This window comes from Mustela nivalis (genome assembly GCF_964662115.1).
Source record: "Mustela nivalis genome assembly, chromosome: 9".
Lineage (NCBI taxonomy): Eukaryota > Metazoa > Chordata > Mammalia > Carnivora > Mustelidae > Mustela > Mustela nivalis.
Window position 1 is genome coordinate 28,155,587 of NC_139028.1, and position 20,940 is coordinate 28,176,526.

At 44.3% G+C, this 20,940-nt stretch overlaps 1 protein-coding gene across 1 annotated transcript; it reads left to right on the top strand.

Annotated features, from left to right (window-relative positions):
• Positions 1-5,285: 5,285 nt before the first annotated feature.
• Positions 5,286-20,402, top strand: EI24 (EI24 autophagy associated transmembrane protein). Its single transcript, XM_082683851.1, has 11 exons — positions 5,286-5,426; positions 7,786-7,898; positions 12,362-12,507; positions 12,951-13,011; positions 13,716-13,782; positions 14,298-14,422; positions 14,717-14,836; positions 15,196-15,307; positions 15,992-16,103; positions 16,712-16,786; positions 19,267-20,402. Exons 2-11 carry the CDS (start codon positions 7,857-7,859, stop codon positions 19,427-19,429), a joined length of 1,023 nt encoding a protein of 340 aa, XP_082539977.1. The 5' UTR covers positions 5,286-5,426; positions 7,786-7,856; the 3' UTR covers positions 19,430-20,402.
• Positions 20,403-20,940: the final 538 nt, after the last annotated feature.

A 20,940-nucleotide genomic window follows, 5' to 3' on the forward strand; every position in this document is an offset into this window, starting at 1 on the left:
ATTAGTAAGATTGCCAGTCAACACGAGGCTATTAGGGGGTAAATTCTGGGAGAATCAAAGGTTTATGTGGATTTTGGACTGTGAGCAGGGATGGGGGAGGGCAGCAGTCTTAATGCCTGCATTGTTCAAGGTCAACTGTACTTGATGATTGATGGGATGTGGGAGGTAAAGAAGAGGAAGCCAAGTGTGAGTTTGTCATATTTGCAGCCACACTGTTTTGTTTTTGTTCCTGGAACATACCACCCAAGTTTTTTTGTTTTTCCTAAATTTTATTTACTTATTTGACAGACAGAGATCATAAGTAGGCAGAGAGGCGGGCAGAGAGAAAGGAGGGGAAGCAGGCTCCCTGCTGAGGAGAGAGTCTGAGGTGGGGCTCAATCCCAGGACCCTGGGATCATGACCTAAACTGAAGGCAGCGGCTTAACCCACTGAGCCAACCAGGCACCCCACCATCCAAGTTTTTGCCATAGGGCTGTGTACTTGGTTTCCCTTGTTTACCCCAGATCCTTACATGGCTGTCTCCTCTGCATTCAGACCCCAACACAAAGTCAGCTCCTTAACATGCCTTCCCTTGCTACCCTTCTCATAGCCAGGAGGAGACCACCTGCCAACCTTCTCGAGGATGTTTCTGTGCTTTTTTTTTTTTTTTTTTAATTTATTTGATAGATACAGATCACAAGTAGGCAGGAGGCAGGCAGAGAGATTGAGAGGAGGAAGCAGGCTCTCTGCTGAACAGAGAGCCCGATGTGGGGATCGATCCCATGACCCTGAGATCATGACCTGAGCCGAAGCCAGAGGCTTTAATCCACTGAGCCACCCAGGCGCCCCAAGTGTTGTTTTTTTTCCCCATGATTTAATTCTTTTTTTTTTTTTTTAAGATTTTATTTATTTATTTGACAGACAGAAATCACAAGTAGGCGGAGAGGCAGACAGAGAGAGAGAGGAGGAAGCAGGCTCCCAGCTGAGCAGAGAGCCCGATGCGGGGCTCGATCCCAGAACCCTGGGATTCTGACCTGAGCCGAAGGCAGAGGCTTTAACCCACTGAGCCACCCAGGCGCCCCTCCCCATGTTTTATCACAATTATCTTATTCTGTTTTATACCATCCAGTCTATTTACTCAACCCCATTAATGCAGACATCTTGTCTGTCTTGCTTATCACTAAATCCTATTATTTCAAAAGACTCTGGCGAACAGAAACCACTTGGTAGGTATCAAGATATCTCTTGCCACTTTCTCCTCCCGTTCTAAGTTCCAGCTTTAATGAACAAATTACAGCGCTCTAAATAAACTGCTTTCTTGGTGTAGAATTCCTTCTTGATCCTTTCTTTGCTAACTCCCCATTGCCCCTCAAGACTTGCTTTTTATCACATTGCACTACTTCAACTGTTTTCCAGCTGGAAAGAAGCATGTTGAGAACAGGATATATTCCGCTCTCTCTCTCTCTGCCTGCCTCTCTGCCGACTTGTGATCTCTGTCTGTCAAATAAATAAATTAAAAAAAAAAAAAAAGAGAGAGAACAGGATATATTCCAAACAAGTAGTCAAGATAGGTAGGTAGATAACAGGCACTTGATAAATGGATGTCCTGACCACCCAGAAGCTTCTTAGAAATGCAGACTCCCAGCCTGCACCTCAGATGGACTGAATGACCATCTTTATTTAGCAAGGTCTCTAGGTGATTCCTTTTCACATTAAAATTTGAGGAACACTGCTTTAGTGATGATAATACACAGCCTAAATTTAACTAGGAGGCCTTGTAGTGATTCACAAAGGCAGGTATTGTGAAGAAAGGGGCATGGCACACAAACTGGCTTGGTTTTGTTTGTGTATTTGTTTGTTTTAATTTTATTAGTTACCTCACTTAAGTGGTTGCTGTGAAATAGTAAGTTTGAAAGGGTTGGTACATGTTTGATGCTTAATAAATCACAGTATCTCTCTCCCCCAGAAGATTCTAAGACTGGTGACTGGGAGATCTAGCCTCTAGATCTGATATTGTTACCATTTCACTAAATCATGGTACATAGAGTTAGAAGGAATCTTTACATACATACCATTTATTTTAGCAACCTTGTGGTACAGATACAGAAACTAAAACTCACAGCTAGGCTGGAAGTCAAGTTGTCTGAGTTTAGTGTTCTGCCATACAGCTTTCTCATTTGTAAAATAAGGAGAATAACACCCTCTCCTATTTGTCTCATAGGTTGCATCTGATCTTTCGTGAGTTTATGAGAGCTCTTCAAAAGTGCAAAGTATAATTATTATTATTCTTAAATTCTAGATCGTATTATACATGTTGGGATTTGTAAGATTTCCTTCTGTCAAGCAAATTAGGGATTAATGTGTATTAAATTCTAACTTCACACTTTTGAGAAAGGAAGAATGGCTACTATTGTTACTGATACAATACTCAGTCTACCATTAAACCACTTCCATCTCTTTATAGCATGATATCTAAATTTCAGAGGATGTATTGCTTACTTTAATCAAAATAAAATTCCAAAGGGGAGAAAAAGCTGTTTTATGTAATAAACAGTTTTTTAAAAAGATTTTTATTTATTTATTTATTTTGAGAGAGAGACACACAGAGTGAGAGAGAACATGAGAGGGGAGGTCAGAGGGAGAAGCAGACTCCCCATGGAGCTGGGAGCCCAACGTGGGACTCAATCCCAGGACTCTAGGACCATGACCTGAGACAAAGGTAGTTAGTTGCTTAACCAACTGAGTCACCCAGGTGCCCTGTAAAAAACAGTTTAAGATTTTTACTTGAATAGGAGCAAAAGGAGCACATAGGTATGTCTCCTCTTTGTATGACTTCAGTGCTGGAGTAAACAAAGCAATAGGGTTGCAGGATTTCCTTTCCTTTGGTGCCTGCTGTTCTCAGTCACCACTTTGAAGAATGAAGAGGTAGACCAGACTGAGTAGTGGGCAGCAAAGCAAAGTGTACTGAGTGATAGTGCAGCGATAGCACCAAGCTCTGGAAGACGGAGGGGACCTGGGACGATGGCCCTCAGCTTTCTAAGTCTATGGGTTTTTATGGGCTTGTTGGAGGGCTGTTTTAATCTTATTAACCCTTATGATGCCTGTCATCTGAAGGAGCAGGAGGCTGGCTGAGGACAAAGCAAAAGCTGGCGCCTTGCACCCCCCCCCTTCACCCTCTCCCCTCCATATGTGTAGCATTCCTCAGGCACCCCTAACTGCCATAAAATGATAGTTAACTTGCTGAGATCACAATCCTGCAAGACAGGAGTCTCCCTTGGTTTGCAAATGTCCTTGAGATTACAAACAAAGAAGTTACCTTATCAATAGCCCAATTTCCAGGGACACAAAACTCAGTTCCTCAAGCCCTAATGTCACCCTCCCCTCCATAAAACACCACAGGAGGCGGAGGTAGAAGGAAAAGTAAATAAAGTTAAATTTCTTCTAAACCTAAATCTCATTAACAAGGATGCTTGATAGCAGGAATGTAACCTTCCACCAGGAGACTCCCAATTGTCTTTACTTGATAAGTAACCAGGCCTTCAATATCCTGGTAGTGCTTTTTTCGCATGTGTGGGCTAACCGGGCCAGTTCTGCTTCTGTAAGATTGCTTTGTCTGCTTTCGCGCGGGGTCCCCTGACCCAATTCACTGACGACAAGTATGCCTGTTCAAACTGTCAATCAATCAGCTCAGCCCCACCCGAAACTTGTTTGTACCTGTCTATAAAAACCCTGCACCAACCCAGCTCTGGACCTCTCGGCATTATCGGCAACAAGAGCTGCAGAGGTCCAGGTTCGAACCTGCAATAAACGACCCTCGCTGATTGGCTTTGACTCATGTCTCTGGTGGTCTTTTAAGGTGGGGGTAATACTCAATTGGCATTTCATCATCCAACTGGATTTTAGGGGTGGAGGGCTCCTACAAGGGGTGTAAAATCCTTTTAGGGGTGGTTTCCTCTTAGGGCCTTAGGGCCAGGGTGGCTTGCCCCTGTCCCTCTTCGCCAAACCTCTCCAGGAGTTTACATATAAATCCTAGGTTGGCCCTTTACTTCAGGGCTTCTATTCTGAATGCTTCATTCCCTTCTTTGATCTTAATTATTTCCACTGATCCTCTTCCTCTAAGGGAAGGGAAGGAAGGTTTCTGCAGGCTCAAGGTTGGGGGGGTGGTTTATTTTGGCTTGGGGCTGGATGTTGGTTGGGCCAGGGAGAAGAGGTGAACAACTCCTAGCCCACTTAACTGGAAGAGTCAGGAGGCCGGGACATTTACTCTACTAATGACCTTGAGTGAGTCGCTTGACACACGGGCTTCCCGCCCCACAAATAGGAGGTTGCTCTAAGCAGCTTCTCGTGGTAAAAATCTGATCCTATAGGTGGTCCTAGCGCTAGCAGTTCTAAACACAGAGGTAAAGGAAAATAGGAAGTGAAAAGTAAAGAACTGGTAAGTGAGATATAAGAGCCTGGGAATAGAAAAGAAAAAGTTCTAGGCGAGACTTAATGTGGATACCAAGAAATTGCCCTTCCTGGGCTAAAAATGGATTGGTGGGGATGGAGATTAAAAGGCTTTATTTCTTCTTTTTTTTTTTTTTTTTTAATCAGAGAGAGAGAAGGGGAGAGAGCAAGCACAGGCAGACAGAATGGCAGGCAGAGGCAGAGGGAGAAGCAGGCTCCCTGCCGAGCAAGGAGCCCGATGTGGGACTCGATCCCAGGACGCTGGGATCATGACCTGAGCCGAAGGCAGCTGCTTAACCAACTGAGCCACTCAGGCGTCCCTAAAAGGCTTTATTTCTATTCATATTTAGAATTTTAATCTCAACCATCACTTCGCCGTCAGAGTGCACACCTACTGCAGCCGAACTGTATGGCGGCGTGTCCTGTTCTTCATGATCTTGACTTAAGCCTGTCGTTGCATAGTTCCCTTCGGTTTCAGAAAATCTCCACCCAGATAAAGGTGATCTCTGTATTTTGTTCTCCTGTTAGACTTCCTAGGGTTTTAGAAGGACATGTAATTGCAGAAGTAAACCAGCAGTGTAACGAACAGGACGAAGGCTTGGGCAGGACTAAATGAGGAATGCGGTCCGGGAAGCGCGCGGCGCGGTCCTGGGCGTCCTTGGACACGGCGTGGGAAGGGCGGGGTCGGAACATGGACTGCATTTCCCAGGCTCCGCCGCCCCTCCTGGCCCCGCCCCCTCCGCCGCTGCGATCCCGCCCCCTCCACCCCACCCAGGGCTGCGCGGCGCGCCTCCGCTCGGCTCCTCTCGGCTCGGCGCCCGCCCGACTTCCCAGCGGCCCCGTGCGGCCCGGGCATGCCCAGTGCGGGCGCAGCGGCCCCGGCCCTGGGAGCGCCCGGGCGGGAGCTGGCGGCCGGGCGCGGAGGGTCTGAGAGGAGCCCACTGGGTCCGCGGTGGGCGAGGGGGCCGGTCGGGCCGGAGCCGCGGCGGCGGAGCGGCCGGGTAGGTGCAGACTGGCCGAACCAAGACCACTGGCGCCGCGCAGCCGGCGCGCGGCTGGGGCCCTGCGAGGCAGGGGCGGCGAGGGCGTGCGAGGGAAGGGAGGGCCCGAGCGCGGGAGTGCGTGGTTCTAGGCAGGATCCTCGGGAGGGCACCCCTAGCAGGAATGTTCTGGCCCGATTCGGGCCAGGCCGCGGGACGCAGTCCGCTGCCCCAGGTGCGGCGCGTCTATGTTTAGCTCTGCGTGTGACCGGAGGTGAGCGTGCTCAGTACCTCGTGCACGGCTGGGTTGCGAGGCGAGACTGTGTTTCCGGTCGAAATTGGCAAGGAGCTACCGCGGAGACGGGTCCCAGCTGACCCGTGGACTTGAAGCAGTCCGTGAAGCCCTCGAGAGAAGCGAGGATGCTCAGCCTTTCTGCACCTGGTGTGGGCTAGAACAGCTTCCTGCTTTCCGGTCTTGGATTGGGTGGCTTAGAAATGAAAGGACAGGATTGTGCCTCAAGATTCTTCAGGAGTTCTGGTGACTATTAGGGATCTAAAGGCCACCTGTATCTCCAGGTTCAAGAGAAGTTGTCCATGGGGTGCTCGGGTTAAACAAACTCATTGCAAAGCTTGAGTAAGAAGTAGTCCCGACTGAGGGTTAGAACCACCAGGGTTTTTGAAGTTCGCAGTAGCCATTCATTTGCTGTCATCTTGGGCAAGCATTTAACTTCGGAGACTCAGTTCCTCCATCTGTAAAGTGCTGAGAACCAGATGCATCTTATTTCCTTCCAGCTCAATAGTAAAGTTCCCCCTGTGTGGTCTTAAATGGTGGCAAGTCCTATTTTTCTCCATGCCTCAGCTCTTTGTCAAACCGGGCAATTCACCAAGGATCCGTGAAGGAAGGCTGCTAGGGTCTCTATAGAATTGAAGTGACTTGTCCTTAATCAAGGGGTGACTGACCCCTTTAGGTCAGTAGGTAATCTGTCCCTTGTACGTTGGGAAGCCAGGTGTTAGTGGCCACAGGTCAGATAAAGTGTTAATGGCCACGGTTCGGATAACACAGCTGTTCTCCTTGACTAGAGCTGTGAGCGACTTGTCAGGGTCCTGTGAGAAATCCAGACCGAGTGATTGGCTTCCTCCAACTCCCAAGATAGCTCAGTCTTTAGTGGGATTGGGTTTATATAGAGGTTACTATTTTTCAGTTTTAACATCTTCTATTCAAAAGACCTGTGAAGAATTTTAAATCCTTAATTTACAGAGCAGGCAGTAGCTGGTTAAGAGTGAATCCATGATAATCTTCAGAAACTAGTATGGTGTATTGAGTAGTTACTAGTCACCTGATAGTGAGTTACCCTGTCACCTTGAGGCGTTTTTAAGTGGGAATATTCACAGAAGTTTCTGAACCCTAGAAACTTCTGTATCTGAAGTAATGGGTTTTGACCTTAGGAGCAGATGGTACATACAATGTTATGCAAGTTGCTTTCCTACTGCTTTAGTCCCTGCTCTTCTGGTTCTGGGTGGCAGTAGTCCAGTTGGGTCAAGGTACAGTTTGAAGTGGTTAAATGTGTGAGGGAAAAGGTGCTTATGTTTTGAAATTGGGAGTTTTATACAAGATGCTTGTGAAACTCTGTCATAATATTTGGAGCTGGGTTTTTTGTTTACGTGAGAATTACTTGAAATGAGAAAGCTGTAATGTTTCAAGGAATGTTTATACACAAACTTTTTTGGACCTAGTTTATATTCCACTGTTTTTGTATGCTTATTAAAATTGTGTGTGTGTGTGTATTATATATATAATACACACACACACATATATATATGTATATATTTAAAGTTGGAAAACATGGGGAGGCCTATCTGATAGTCTAGGTGGGGTGGTTTCACATTGTACCTTAAGCTTACTTGTGTGCCAGAGGGCCCTGTGTGTGAAGTGCATATTTAGTAATTTTTGCCAGAACTTTTGTCTTGCTCTTATATTTTCATTCAGGCGTTTGAGGTTCTACATCAAGTATAACTACTGCTTACGAGGATACTGAGATGTAATTATCACTCATTTCCAAATCCTCAGCTATTTGGAATGTGTAGGAGGGATAGTTAGGGACATCAGGCCCAGAGAGCAGACTCTTGGTTCAAGAGCACATTTACCCCCACGTAAAAGTGAGGGTGGGAAGTGACTTAAAAATTGTATTGCTTTCAGGTTTCAACAGTTATAGCTATACTTTCACTTAATTCCCTGGGTTAGTATCTGTGGAAGTGCCCAAATCTGTGCTCCCCGTAGAGATGTAAGTATGTGGAAAAGGTCCTTTTGTAGACATGTACATGAAGTAACTTACCTGTGAGATACCTATTTGTTGCCCCATTATGCTCCATCTGTTTCCAGGTCCTTCATGATGAAAGATTCTGAGATGCTTCTCTCTCCTCTGTGTAGCTGGTAGTTGGGGTGGTGAAGAGATGGCTGACAGTGTCAAAACCTTTCTCCAGGACCTTGCCAGGGTGAGTACCTCAATGTATCATCTCTTGATCTTTTTGTTGCAGTATCTGACTAGGAAATCTTTAGGTTTTGGGGGGGGGGGTTGTTAACATTTGTTGGGTCCCTCACCTACAGGTTTTCATTCTCATCCACACTACACAGGAGATTAAGTATTTATCTTATGTCTTCCAGAAGCTTGGGAAAGCTATCTAGTGAGTGTCTTTAGTATCGGAACCTTGGTTAGTTTGACTCCAGAGCCTTTTTTCAAAATGCTTTCTATTTTGGAATAATTTGAGACTTAGAGAAAAGTTGCAGAATAGTTCAAAAGAGTTCCCCTATATCCTTCACCAGCATTATTTTATGTAACTGTGGTCCACTAGTCAAAATTAATAAGTGAACATTGATAGACTACTATTACCTGAACTACTTTACTCCTGTTTACATTACAGAACCTACTTTCCCTCCATTCTACGTGGTGCAAATGATGATGCACTATGAAAATGTCCCATAAAGATCTATTTAGGACTTAGTAACCCAAATTAACCAATAGCAGAAAATTCCGTCATAGTGGGTGTCTTAGGCTTACGGCCTAGTTGTAGCCTCTGTAGCTGTATCCTGGGAGCAGGGGGATCCTTTCTCAATGGGAATGCTCAAAAGTTTTTACTTTCAAATAAAAGAGGGGGAATTGAAGGACTATCTTAGAAGGGTCAAAAACACTTTGTGCAATGAAATCTACTTTTTAATTTAATTTAATTTTTAAAAATATTTTATTTATTTGACAGACAGATCACAAGTAGGCAGAGGCAGGTGGGGGGGGGAGCAGGCTCCCCACTAAGCAGAGAGCCCGATGTGGGGCTCGATCCTAGAACCCTGGGATCATGACCTGAGCTGAAGGCAGAGGCTTGAACCCACCGAGCTACACAGGCACCCCTTTATTTTATTTTTTTGAGTTTTATTTATTTGAGAGACAGCGAGGGAATATGAGCGGGGGAGGGGCAGAGGGAGAACCAGACCCCCTCTGTTGAGCAGGGAGCCTGATGTGGGGGCTTGATCCCAGGACCCCGGCATCATGACCTGAGCCAAAGACAGATGCTTAACCAGCTGAGCCACCCAGCTGCTCCGAGATGTACTTTCAATACCTTTACCTCATCTTGCCATTCTTTTTTTTTTTTTTTTTTTTAAAGATTTTATTTATTTATTTGACAGACAGAGATCACAAGTAGGCAGAGAGGCAGGCAGAGAGAGAGAGAAAGAGAGAGGGAAGCAGGCTTCCTGCGGAGCAGAGAGCCCGATGCGGGGCTCGATCCCAGGACCCTGAGATCATGACCTGAGCCGAGGGCAGCAGCCCAAACCATAGAGCCACCCAGGCGCCCCTCATCTTGCCATTCTGATGCTACAAAATTTCAACCCTGGATCAGTTCTACTATGTGCTGTTAATGTTAGTCTGCCCTAGTAGACTGTAAGCATCTTAGAGGTGGGGATCCTGTCATCATCCTAGCACATGTAAGGCCCTCAGCCATTTGACCTTCACTCCCTTAAATATTTAAACAATTTGTGGAAGATTTAGAAGTTCAAAGCAAAACAAAACTCTGCTCGTAGCTAAAAAGATCAGGTGCGCACTGTGCCAATTTATGCTGTCCGTAGTTGGTTTGTCCCCACTTGGCCCTTTCTCATTTTCCTGTATCCTGGTGGTTAGCTTCAAAATTTGTAGTAGCTGGTAATAGGTAAAAATGCCATTCTTGAGTCCAGATTGGCCTTCACATCCAGAATGTCTTTTTCCCACCTACTCTCTTTGAGACTGAATATCCCAGTGCCACCGGTCTACTTTGGACATAAATCTGTTGTGGCACATACTTTAAACAATTTTTGTTGTTGTTTGGTTGTATACTTTTCCTGGTCGGTTACACGTTCCTCGAGCATTTTCGTATGACTGGTATCTAGCTCGTTGAGGATGCCTAATATGTGAGTGGAGGGATGGTTGATAGGCAGTTCTGGGGTTTGTAGCACTAACTTTTCCACTGGCGGGGAAGTGCCTCTGTCACTGTCTTTATAGACTTAATCCTCTCTCTCTCCATAGAGTCTTTTTTTTTTTTAAGATTTTATTTATTTACTTGACAGACAGAGATCACAAGTAGGCAGAGAGGCAGGCAGAGAGAGAGGAGGAAGCAGGCTCCTCGCTGAGCAGAGAGCCCGATGTGGGGTTCGATCCCAGGATCCTGGGATCACGACCCGAGCCGAAAGCAGACGCTTAAGCACTGAGCCACCCAGGCGCCCATCTTTTTTTTTTTTTTAAAGATTTTACTTATTTATTAGAGAGAGAAATCACAAGCAGGCAGAGAGGCAGGCAGAGAGAGAGAGGGGGGAAGCAGGCTCCCTGCTGAGCAGAGAGCCCGATGTGGGATTCGATCCCAGGACTCTGAGATCATGACCTGAGCCGAAGGCAGCGGCTTAACCCACTGAACCACCCAGGCGCCCCCCAAGAGTCTTTAAGGACATTCTTTTTTTTTTTTTTAAAGATTTTATTTATTTATTTGACAGAGAGAGATCACAGTAGGAGAGAGGAAGGGAAGAGATCACAGAGAGAGGAAGGGAAGCAGGCCCCCTGCTGAGCAGAGAGCCCGATGTGGGACTCGATCCCAGGACCCTGAGATCATGACCTGAGCTGAAGGCAGCGGCTTAACCCACTGAGCCACCCAGGCGCCCCTTTAAGGACATTCTTTCCTCCAGCACTACTACCATGTTGTTTCTGTCTTACGTGGCATGCTCTCATCCTCCAGCTGTTTACATCTTACAATGATGATTTCTTTGTCTTTCCCCAATTGTGGTCCAGCCCCTGGTCCTTTATAGAAACCAGTATTTAATTTGTCCTTGTATCCCTGGAGTTTAGTGCAGGGTATAGGGCACACTAGAGGTATTTAATTAATACGGAAAGAGTAGAGCAGAGGGCAGTAACCAGACTTTTCATTGTGTTAAGTGTGGAAGGATTCGAAAACCATTGTTTTGTTCCCATGTTATTGAGGCTTGGTTTGGGCAAGAATTGTAAATGGGTACTGAGTCTCAGAGAGAGAAACTTAAATGAGCAGGATATTTGCTGGTTGCAGTGGTGTCTGCCACAGAGGGCCTACTAGTTGCAAGAGGAGAAATTTGCATCATACAATGGGGAAGCTGGATAGCACCTTTACTGCGTATGTAAAGTAACAACGCCAGCAAAGGCAGATAGATGCCTTACTGTGCATCTAATATTTAGAAGGACACCTCAGCCCATCTGTGATAGTCCTGCCAAAAATGGGTAGCCTGGGTCTAATTATGAGAAAATGGAAATTGAGGGAACCATGAAATAAGTAGCCTCTATACTTGAAGAAGAAAGATAGGCTGAAGAGATGTGTCTAATTAAAGGAGGCTAAGGAGATATGACAGTAAATGTGGCATGTGATTCTGAACTGATTTCTGACATATGCAGAGTAAACATGCTATAGAGGGCATTGTCAGGTCAAATGGAGAAACTGGAATATGGACTGGGGATTTAAAGTATTTCAGTATTAAATTTCTGGAATCAGTAACTTGTGGTTATAGAAAAGAATATCCCTCTAGGAATACACATTCTGGAGATGCCTGGGTGGCTCAGTTGGTTAAGCACCTGCCTTCGGCTCAGGTCATGATCGCAGGGTCATGGGGTCGAGCCCCGCATTAGGGTCCCTGTTCGTCTGGGAGCCTGTTTCTCCCTCTCCCACTGCCACTGCCCTTGTTTGTGATCTCTCTCTGTCAAATAAATAAAATCTTTAAAAAAAAAATACACCTTTTCATATGGGGAAAATGTGTGTGTGTGTATGTAAATAAATTAATTTGCCACATTTATTATTAATTGGTAAATCTGGAGAAAGGATATTTGGAAGTTCTAGTCTTACAACTGCTGTAAATTTTGAATTACATCAAACTATCAAGGCTCCCTTAAGCCACACGGCAAAAATAAGTTCAGTGGTTTCCACTGTTATTTCACTTGAATGTATGTAACTTAGGAAAATCTTCTCTGATCCATAATCCTTCCTCTTTAAAATAATACCCTTGGGCACTTGAGTGGCTCAGTCTTTAACTGTCTGCCTTTGACTCAGATCAAGATCCCAGGGTCTTTTTTTTTTTTTTAATATTTTATTTATTTATTTGAGAGAGAGACAGAGAGAACATGAGCAAGGAGAAGGTCAAAGGGAGAAGCAGACTTCCCATGGAGCTGGGAGCCTGATGTGGGACTCGATCCTGGGACTCCAGGATCATGACCTGAGCTGAAGGCAGTCATCCAACCAACTGAGCCACCCAGGCGCCCCAAGATCCCAGGGTCTTGAGATCGATCCCCACATCAGGCTCCCTGCTCAGCCAGGCACCTGCTTCTTTCTCACACCCCCCCCTGCTTGTATTCCCTCTCTCCCTATCTCTCTCTCTCTGTGTCAAATAAATAAAATGTTTGAAAGAAAAATAATACCCTTGTCTATAGGGAATCAAAGACTCCATCTGGGGAATTTGTACCATCTCAAAGCTAGATGCTCGGATTCAGCAAAAGAGAGAAGAGCAGCGTCGAAGAAGGGCAAGCAGTGTCCTGGCACAGAGGAGAGCCCAAAGTATAGAAAGGAAGCAAGAGAGGTAAGGAGTGGGGGCTGATATTGGAAAATGTCCGAGGGGGAGGGACTTCAGGAAGTGACTAGTTCTTAGTATAGAATTAGGACCCTGTATAGTCACTTGGAGTTTCAGTACCCCATTATTTGCTCTTTATGTTTTTTTCCCAAAAAATTGTTACAAGAGACTCCCCCCTCTCCCTCCACATTGAGTTAAACTAGGGTCTAGCAGTCATGCTTGCTCAATGTCTTGGCATTTTAAAAAGACAGAATGGTGAATTGAGAACCACAAAAAAAAAGTCTGCTTCTCTAGAATTTTTAGCCTTTTCTCATTGAGACTAGGAGAACATTGGAAGAATAACAGGTGCTAGGAGAATAATGGTAATCAACAAAATGTCTAAGGTGGGGAGTGACTGAGGTTATGGAATAGCCTGTATACCTTACGAGCTGAATACATGTGGTCTTTTCCAGTGAGCCACGTATTGTTAGTAGAATTTTCCAGTGCTGTGCTTGGAATGGTGGAGTGTTCTGGGTAAGTTCTTTTCCTTAAATGCCAGGTGCCTTATCTTCAGATTGTTGCTATTATTAATAGTTCTCAACTCCTGTCTTGAAACTGAGACCACTAGCTTTCCTATGGTGATACATGCTGAAGACCGTAACTGAGGAGTCTATGCCCCAGTGGTGATTTTATTCCCACACAAAGAACTCTTGTATGTAAATGTCAAGGATAACCCTAAATATGCATGTTTTAATTTATTTATTTTACTTTTTGAGAGAGAACACAAGTGTGGGGCAGAGAGAAAGGTTGAGAGAATCTCAAAATTGGCTCCATGACCATTGCGGAGCCCAACACAGGTCTTGATCCCATGACCCTGAAACCATAACCTAAGCCGAAATCAAGAGTCAGACATTTAACTGAGCCACATAGGCCCCTCTACACCTTTATTTTTAGGGTGGCTCAGCCGTTAGGCATCTGCCTTCGGCTCAGGTCATGATCCCAGGATCCTGGGATTGAGCCCCTCATCAGCCTCCCTGCTTGGTGGGAAGCCTGCTTCTCTCTCTCCCACTTCCCCCTCGCTAGTGTTCCTTCTCTCTCTCTGTCTCTTGCTGTCAAATAAATAAATAGATAGGTAAGATAGGTAAGTACCTCTGTCTGGAAAGTAATGACACTGAAACTTGGAGCACTTGTTTTAAGGAAGAGCTTTTAATGTTTACTTGATTACTTCTTTCCTTTAGTTAAGTCTCCTCTTGTTCTATCGAGTGTTTATTCCTGTACTACAGTCGGTGACAGCCCAAATTATTGGTAAGTATAGGCATTGCTGCATGCCATCTGCCTGGGCTGGGGGTGGGAGGTATATCCCTGTCTCTCTCAGTTTGTTGAACCCTTCTGTGTACCAGGAGCTTTAGATGTTTTTAGCTCAAGCCTCTCAACAACCCTTTGAGTGGGTACTGTTACAGAGAGCTTTATTATGGGTGAGGAAATAGAAATTAGTTATTGAGGTTAAACCATTAGTAAGTGGCAGAGCTGGGATAGAAACCCACATAGATTCCTGCATAGCCTGTGCTGTTGGAGCACTGTGACATCTCGGTCACCATCAGTAAACCGCACAGATGGCTCCTCTGACTTAGAGCTGCAGCTAAAGACTGGTGTATGTCCGAAAAGGAAAACTACCTGAAGTCGGTATGGTGATGCACTGGCAAGAAACCTAGCTGGGGGGTGAGGGAGGAGAGTCACCACCTAGGGGTTCCATATTTGGTCTTTTTTGTTTTTCATTTCTTCAGTTAAACTGACAACTCTTTTTTTCCCCTTTTTTTCAGGTGATCCATCACTACATGGAGATGTTTGGTCGTGGCTGGAATTCTTCCTTACGTCCATTTTCAGTGCTCTCTGGGTGCTCCCTCTGTTTGTGCTTAGCAAAGTTGTAAATGCCATTTGGTTTCAAGTAGGTCCTTGGTGGAATGGAGTCTGGGTCCTGCAGCATGATGGAGTTGATGGGTGGCAGGTTTTAGCTTGTGGTTCGTGGCCGTACATGGAGTACTTTCATAGCCTGAACCTTTCTCGCTGCTGATCTTTGTGCTCTTGTAAAATGGAATTAGGTCTCAGGTCACAAAGCCTCTCATTACCAAATGTCCAGGAGCTTTTTGTCACCTGGCAGATCTCATGGTAAACCTTAGCTTTGGGGATGGTGGTGAAGCCATCTTACTCATGTTTTGATGAGCTACTTTCTCTGTTACAGGATATAGCTGACCTGGCGTTTGAGGTGTCAGGGAGGAAGCCTCACCCATTCCCTAGTGTCAGCAAAATAATTGCTGACATGCTCTTCAACCTTTTGCTGCAGGCTCTTTTCCTCATCCAGGTGAGACTGGCCTTCTGGGTACATGGGCAAGTTTTGAAAAATGGTTCAGTAAAGGGAGCGCCACAAAGCTAGGGTATTGCCTATATGCTGGGGCAGATAAGCTTGATGGGAGGTAATGATTTTTAAATCACTTTTTCACAGAAACAACTGGAAAATTTAAAAATCATGAAATAATAAGCAATACAAATTTACCTCCTCTTCCCTGCCCACGGGCATTCTCCACTCTCCCGCTGTTGAGAAACTTGAGGCGCATCTGTGAGGCTGTTTATACAGGTGTGGGGGGGTGACTCACAGTGGCAGGTGAAGAGTGTTCGGTCTCTGAAGCTTTGGGATTAAGATTTTCCATATTTGTTCTTTAGGGGATGTTTGTGAGTCTCTTTCCCATCCACCTTGTTGGTCAGCTGGTTAGTCTTCTGCATATGTCCCTTCTCTACTCACTGTACTGCTTTGAATATCGTTGGTTCAATAAAGGTGAGTCTGTGTAAAGAATCTTAGAAGTAGGAGGTCTAGTTTAGAAATGCTGCCAAGCAGTCTTCATGAACTGTTCCAATATTTAGGCCCTTGGTAAACCATCTTTGGAAGGAAGTAGCCTCTTTGGCAAGAGGGAGTTTACACTTGGCTTAGAGGGTTTAACCCATAACTTTGACGCTGGGGGAATATGGCAATGTAACATTACCTTCATGGTGCTTAATGTGATGTAGCTCTACCTGAGTCATATAGTGGCATAAAGGAGCACACATTTTCCTAAATTTGAGAAATTCATTTGGTGTCAGTGCTTTCATATTCTCTGGGGGATATTTTAAAGACTTTGGCATCTTTGTACAGGTATCTGTGGTTGGAAGAGGTTAATTGATTTCTAGAGAATGGCTGCCTTTTTATTTGATACCTTGATTTGTTTGAGACTGATCATGACAGAGCATGCTGTTGTAATTCATAATTCTTAGCAGGTTTGAAATTGTGATTATTGAATTGAAAAACTTCTCACAGAAGCTTTATCTCGTATTTGGACAATTCTAGTTTACATGTTTAACTGTTCCAAATGACAGACTTGTACCTAAAACTCAAACCTCAAATAATTTGTCTATCGTGTTTAGTCATTTGATAAGAGGAAGTAAGCAATCTTACTAATTAATTTTATTGGCCGTCTTGTTTTAGGAATTGAAATGCACCAGCGGTTGTCAAACATAGAAAGGAATTGGCCTTACTACTTTGGATTTGGCTTGCCCTTGGCTTTCCTCACAGCAATGCAGTCCTCGTACATTATCAGGTAGTTTGGTGAGAGGGACTTGATGGGGACTAGTAAAATACTCAGTGTAGAGAGCATCTTCTGTATGCCTGGTTTTATGGTAGGCATTTTCTGTTCTTATTTGTCCATCAGGAGGTCTGTAGACATTTTTCTCCTTGACAGATAGTCCAGACATTTGTCAGTTAGCATTAAAATCTTGTCTGCATGATCCTAAATGCCTTATTCTTTTTTTTTTTTTTTAATTTTCTAAAAAGATTATATTTATTTATTTGACAGATAGAGGTCACAAGTAGGCAGAGAGGCAGGCGGGTGTGGGGGGAAGCAGGCTCCCTGCTGAACAGAGAGCCCGAGACCCTGAGATCATGATCTGAGCCGAAGATAGAGGCTTAATTAATCCACTGAGCCACCCAGGTGCCCCCTAAATGCCTTATTCTTTTATGTTGCCTCCCGGGGCAGAGTTTACCATAGCCAGTGCTTAGGAAAACAACATTTTTTTAAAGATGTGTTTGATAGATTATGGTTTCATCAAGCCATGATGTTAGCTCTGGAGGCAAGGGAACTCTGGGTTTCTAATCTCTTTTCCAAAGTCATGGCTATCATGAAGGTGATTATTTCTCTTCTGTTTACAGTGGCTGCCTCTTCTCTATCTTATTTCCTCTATTCATTATCAGCGCCAATGAAGCAAAGACCCCTGGCAAAGCATAGTAAGTACTAGCCAGTATCCGCTAAAATGTAGTAAGCTGTCTCTCTGTAAAGGATCATGACTATAATCTCACTATTACAGGAATGAGACTTAAAAAAAACATAAATTTTTTACATTGTAGGAAAATGTTAACATACACTATGATGAGAGAAAAACACTTGGAATATATCCCCTAATTTTTCCCAGGCATATATGCACATACATATATTTTTAAAAATGATGCTGTTATACATATTATTAAAATTCAACAATTCACTGAAGATAGGGCAATGTAAACACTTGTAGTGAAACCCATTTTTATAAGAATGGCCAACTTTTCATAGTAGATCATGTGATCTGGCTGCATGAGTTTATTGATACTGATAGTAAAACAAAGTATTTCTTTCTTTTTTTTAACAAAGTATTTCTTAATATTTATTTGAGCAAGAGCATGAGCTGGGGGGAAGAGGCAAAGGGAGAGGGAGAAGCATATTCCCTTCTGAGCAGGGAGCCCAATATGCGACTTGATCCTAGGACCCTGAGATCATGACCTGAGCCAAAGGCAGATGCTTAACCACCTGGGCCACCCACATGCCCCAAAAGAAAGTTTTTTTTTTTTTTTTTTTTTTAAAGATTTTATTTATTTATTTGACAGGGAGAGATCACAAGTAGGCAGAGAGGCAGGCAGAGAAAAAAGAGGGGAGGAAGCAGGCTCCCTGGTGAGTGGAGAGCCTGATGTGGGCTCCATCCCAGGATCCCGAGATCATGACCTGAGCGAAAGGCAAAGGCTTAACCTACTGAGCCACCCAGGCACCCCAAAACAAAGTATTTTAAAATAAATCTTTAGTGGGGTGCTTGGATGGCACAGCCAGGTCAGTGTCTGACTTTTGATTTTGGTTCAGATCATGATCTCAGTGTCGTGAGATCGGGCCTCATGCTGAGCACAGAGCCTTCTGAGATTCCCTTTCCCTTTTCCTCTGACCTTCCCCTGCCACGTGAGCATTCCTTTGTGTATACATGCTCTTTCTCTAGAAACAATAAAAAATTGTAAAAAATGAAGTGAATCTTTAGCAGTAATAATAATAGCACTCCTAAAGCTTTGCCATTTTATTTTTTATTTTTTTAATTTTTTAAAGATTTTATTTATTTATTTGAGAGAGAGACAGTGAGAGAGAGCATGAGCGAGGAGAAGGTCAGAGGGAGAAGCAGACTCCCCACGGAGCTGGGAGCCCGATGCGGGACTCGATCCCGGACTCCCGGGTTGGACGAGCCGAAGGCAGTCGTCCAACCAACTGAGCCACCCAGGCGTCCCAGCTTTGCCATTTTAAAAAAAGTTTAATCTTTGATCAATTTTGGTTAAGTCAGTGAGGATACATGTATTTGACATTTCAGATCTATTTCGGGTGTTTACTTGCTCTTGCTACCCACCAGTGCTTAGTGTAATGGCAGTCTCTGGTGTAACTGGCTTTCCCTTGAAACTCTTGAAAACGAAGCACATGTAGTATATGATATCTTAAGACATAGCTTGAGGTTTATAAACAGCTATAGAAAAGTATTTCTATACTGCAAGCTGGTGCAGCCACTCTGGAAAACAGTATGGAGGTTCCTCAAAAAGTTGAGGCCTGTGGCCCAGCAATTGCATTACTGGGTATTTACCCCAAAGATACAAACATAGTGATCTATTTTTGCACCCCAATGTTTACAGCAGCAATGTCCACAATAGAGAAACTATAGAAAGAGCCTAGATATCCATCAGCAGATGAATCTACACACACACACACACACACACACACACACACACACACACACACAGGAATATTAAGCAGCCATCAAAAATGAAATCTTGCCATTTGTGGCGACATGGATGGAACTAGAGGATATTAGGCTAAAGCAAAATAACTAAGTCAGAAAGACAGTTATAATATGATCTCACTGATATGAGGAATTTGAGAAACAAGACAGAGGATCATAGGGGAAGAAAGGAAGAAATGAAAGATTAAACCAGAGAGGGATACAAACCATAAGGGACTCTTAATCTCAGGAAACAGACTGAGGGTTGCTGGAGGAGAGGGCGATGGGAGGGATCAGGTGGTGGACATTGGGGAGGGTATGTGCTGTGGTGAGTGCTGTGAATTATGTAAGACTGATGAATCACAGACGCATACCCTGAAACAAATAATACATTATATGTTAATTAAAAAATAATAAAGTACCTCTCTAATCAGAATCAATGTTAATGGAACTTCATTTCCTCTGAGCCTTCATACTTCAAATAGCGATTCCATTGCACTCATAACAGCAGCCAGACCCAGCGCCTTTTTAAGCGGCTGCCTGTTATCCCATGTGTTTAATATTTGTATGGTGCTTCCTTGATCAAATTTCAGTTGTCTCGTTTTCCCCTGTGTCATTTTAAATTTAACGTAGTCAAGTACATTGTCAAGTAATTAAAACATTAGGTTTGATCAATTGGGGAGCTAACAGGTCGGGTCTCTTGCCTTTCAGCCTTTTCCAGCTGCGCCTCTTCTCCTTGGTGGTTTTCTTAAGCAACAGACTTTTCCACAAGACCGTCTACCTGCAGTCCGCACTGAGTAGCTCAACGTCTGCAGAGAAATTCCCTTCACCACATCCATCTCCTGCCAAACTGAAGGCTGCTGCAGGCCACTGAGTTGCCTGCCATCCAGAGGGGATGGGTGGGATTGGAAGGAGGCCGTAGGAGCTCTTTTCCTTGTCCCCTCCTCTACCAGGGAAGGCAGGACCCGTTCTGCCAAGGGCCCTCTGCGTATTCCCTTCTCTCTGAGGAATTGGGATTTTTGTCTGGTGCGCTTAAGGCAGAATCTTCCTGACACCAGTGTGTGGATTTTTAACACCGGTGAGTCTGAGCGGACCACAGGTTTTTCTGTAGCTCTTTTCTAGCACTTGCCAGCCCCCGTGCCTGGACTGATTGGAATACTATTTTTGTCCCTGTGCCATTGACCCTTCCAGCTCCCCATCCTGCCTTCCACCACCCTCGGATGAATGGATTTTGTAATCCTAGCTGTCGTATTTTGTGGACCTGTTTTTGTTTGTTGTTTTTCTGTGAAGCACATATATTGGATGTGGGAGGTAAAGGAGTATCTCATTTGCTCCCGAGCACTCCCTTTATAGCCATCACTGTCTGTTGTTTCTTGTAACTCAGGTTAGATTTTGGTCTCTCTTGCTCCACTGCAAAAAAACAAGCCTGAAGAGATGGGACAGGAGGAAAGACCTCACAGCCAGATCTGCTGGGTTTTGAGGAGTGATTTTCTTTCCCCTTGAAGGGGAAAAGGCTTTTTTCACTGGTACATTTAAAGTTCCCCAGCTAAAGGGAGGTACCAGTTCTGGACAAGTGCCACTGCAACACCGAGTGCTCAGAGAACCCGAATTGGAACTCTGAAGGTCGGAAGTGTACTGTTGGCCACTGCCGGGTCTGTCTGGTATTTCAAAGGAATATTGGGTGCTGCAAATAGGAACTGAAGGGGTAAACTTATTAAACCCATTAAGTCTGCAATTGGTTGGTGTTTTCCTGTCACTTTAAAGAGACTAAATATGTGGGGGGGGGCAGATGTCAAAACACTTGTCCAATTTTAAAATGTCACAATTAAATGTGAGCTGGTTTCCGACAAGCGTGTAATGGTTGAATTTTAAAAACTCAGCACCCTGTGAGATGTTAAAAAGGTTAAGTGGAACACATGACTTTGGCTTGGACAATTTGATTGTAGTTTTGAGAGATTAGTCCTGAAAAATGTTCCCTGAGGAAGTATGGATTATTTGATTATAATCATATTTACATCTTAGAATAGAATTGGGAATTGTTTTAAAGCCCATATGTATGTCCACTGTGTATTCATGAAGGGAGAGAGAGCTTTCAGGTTTCAGTGTACTGAACATTTGCATGAGGGAAGAGATTAGACATATGGTTAACAGAAACCCACATTTTAGCTGCCTGAAATTTGCATTTGTACCAACTAAGCTGGTTTCAGTTTAGAAGGATGAGGGGTTAAGTGGATAAAGGCCCATGATTTTTTTTTTTTAAAGATTTTATTTGTTTATTTGAGAGAGATCACAAGTAGGCAGAGAGGCAGGCAGGGAGGGAGGGAGAGAGAGAGAGAGAGAGAGAGGAGGAAGCAGGCTCCCCGCTGAGCAGAGAGCCCAATGCTG

Coding starts and splice junctions, on each gene's coding strand:
- EI24 (XM_082683851.1), top strand. CDS start 7,857: ATGGCTGACAGTGTCAAAACCTTTCTCCAGGACCTTGCCAGG. Junction 14,423..14,716: donor TAAATGCCATTTGGTTTCAA/GTAGGTCCTTGG, acceptor TCTCTGTTACAG/GATATAGCTGACCTGGCGTT. Junction 16,787..19,266: donor AAGACCCCTGGCAAAGCATA/GTAAGTACTAGC, acceptor CTTGCCTTTCAG/CCTTTTCCAGCTGCGCCTCT.